Here is a 2,500-nt window from a genome sequence, read left to right on the forward strand (position 1 = left end):
CACGTAATATAAGACACACAGAAAGGCAAACAAGTAAATGAATGCAAAACTAACAAACAAAAACAAACTCACTCACAGGTAAGATTGCAATGCTAACGCAAGCAAGCAGGGTCAGTTGCAAAGTGAGCGACCACATGCATTGTTTGTAAACATATGAGGGAACACTCCAGGGAGACCGCATATAAATAATAATTCAACAATTAAACACTTATGATAAGCAATCAATCATCAAAATTCATATACCATGAAATTTAACAACCCTATACAAAACAATCATCACTATAACCACCAATAAAACAATTATAACTACCATCATTATCTCAAATACCATCATTACCCTAACTTTCATCATTATCATCACCATCATTAACGTCTTTACAATCACTATTACCTAACAATAAAACAACCATAACTACCATCATTATCTCAAATACCATCATTACCCTAATCCTCATCATTATCATCACCATCATTAATGACTTTACGATCACTATTACCTAACAATAAAACAATCATAACTACCATCATTATCTCAAATACCATCATTACCCTAATCCTCATCATTACCATCATCATCATTAATGACTTTACGATCACTATAACCACCAATAAAACAATCATAACTACCATCATTACCTCAAATACCATCATTACCCTAATCCTCATCATTATCACCATCATTAATCCTCATCATTACCTCAAATACCATCATTACCCTAATCATCATCATTATCATCACCATCATTAATGACTTTACGATCACTATTACCCAACAGGAGCGCATAAGCTTGCTGACTCCCTGGGTGGTGGCCAACATCACCTTTATGGCACTTGAGGCTGTGTGCTGTGTGTATTCGAATGTCCTTAGGGATCACATTAACAAGGTGAGTTTTATTTCCCTTTTTTTTTTATTGATTTTTTTTTTTTTTTTTTTTCTGAGGTTGATTTTAAAGATCTTTTCGCTTTTTTTTTGTGGGGGAGGTGTTTTTTTTTTCTCGTACTATTTTTTTTTTTTTTTTTTTTTTTTTGGTCTCTCTTTGTCTGTTTCTGTTTTTGTCTCTGTTTCTGACTTTTTCTTTTATCTTTGTCTCTTTTTCTTTGGTCTCTCCGTCACTCCCATTCTCTTTCTTTGTTTCTGTTTCTGTCTCTGACTATCTCTCTCTCTCTCTTTTTGTCTCTCTCTCTATCTCTCTCTCTCTGTCTGTCTCTCTCTCTCTCTCTCTCTTTCTCTATCTCTCTCTCTCTCCCTCTCTCTCTCTCTTTCTTTTCCTCTCTCTCTCTCTCTCTTTCTCCCTCTCTCTCCCTCTCTTTCTCTTCCTTTCTCTCTCTCTCTCTCTCTCTCTCTCTCTCTCTTTTCTTTTGAAAAAATACGTATGCCTCTGTCTGAATTGTTATTGATATCATTATTAAACCTGTGTCTTTTTGTCTAAATATATACATATCTGATTATGCTAGTTCTGATTTTTATTTTTTTAGACAATCATTTTGATCATTCCAACACCTCTCTACCTCTCTACTTATAATCCCTTTTCCCGCCTATTTTAAGCAATGCTACCCGATCCCACACGTTTCGTTTCCAACACCACTCGACCTCTCAACGTATAACCCCCTTTCCCGCCTATTTTAAGCAATGCTACCCGATCCCACACGTTCCGTTTCCAACACCACTCGACCTCTCAACTTATAATCCCTTTTCCCACCTATTTTAAGCAATGCTACCCGATCCCACACGTTTCGTTTCCAACACCACTCGACCTCTCAACTTATAATCCCTTTTCCCACCTATTTTAAGCAATGCTACCCGATCCCACACGTTTCGTTTCCAACACCACTCGACCTCTCAACTTATAATCCCTTTTCCCACCTATTTTAAGCAATGCTACCCGATCCCACACACTCCATTTCCAACACCACTCGACCTCTCAACTTATAATCTCCTTTCCCACCTATTTTAAGCAATGCTACCCGATCCCACACGTTCCGTTTCCAACACCTCTCTACCTCTCAACTTATAATCTCCTTTCCCACCTATTTTAAGCAATGCTACCCGATCCCACACGTTCCGTTTCCAACACCTCTCTACCTCTCAACTTATAATCCCTTTTCCCGCCTATTTTAAGCAATGCAATCCGATCCCACATGTTCCGTTTCCAACACCTCTCGACCTCTCAACTTATAATCCTCTTTCCCACCTATTTTAAGCAATGCTACCCGATTCCACACGTTCCGTTTCCAACACCACTCGACCTCTCAACTTATAATCCCTTTTCCCACCTATTTTAAGCAATGCTACCCGATCCCACACGTTTCGTTTCCAACACCACTCGACCTCTCAACTTATAATCCCTTTTCCCACCTATTTTAAGCAATGCTACCCGATCCCACACGTTCCGTTTCCAACACCTCTCTACCTTTCAACTTATAATCCCTTTTCCCGCCTATTTTAAGCAATGCTACCCGATCCCACGCGTTCCGTTTCCAACACCACCCGACCTCTCAA

The 2,500-nt window shown here is 39.0% G+C and overlaps 1 protein-coding gene across 1 annotated transcript in view; it reads left to right on the plus strand.

Annotated features, from left to right (window-relative positions):
- Positions 1-2,500, plus strand: part of LOC122250046 (uncharacterized) — a gene marked incomplete in the record, with an annotated part of 57,959 nt that overhangs the window by 53,900 nt on the left and 1,559 nt on the right. Inside the window, 1 exon segment of the mRNA XM_086547288.1 lies at positions 777-884. Coding sequence (XP_086403414.1) covers positions 777-884 — 108 coding nt within the window.

Source organism: Penaeus japonicus, unplaced genomic scaffold, assembly GCF_977035675.1.
Source record: "Penaeus japonicus unplaced genomic scaffold, GWHDUDI00000001_assembly GWHDUDI00000019, whole genome shotgun sequence".
NCBI lineage: Eukaryota > Metazoa > Arthropoda > Malacostraca > Decapoda > Penaeidae > Penaeus > Penaeus japonicus.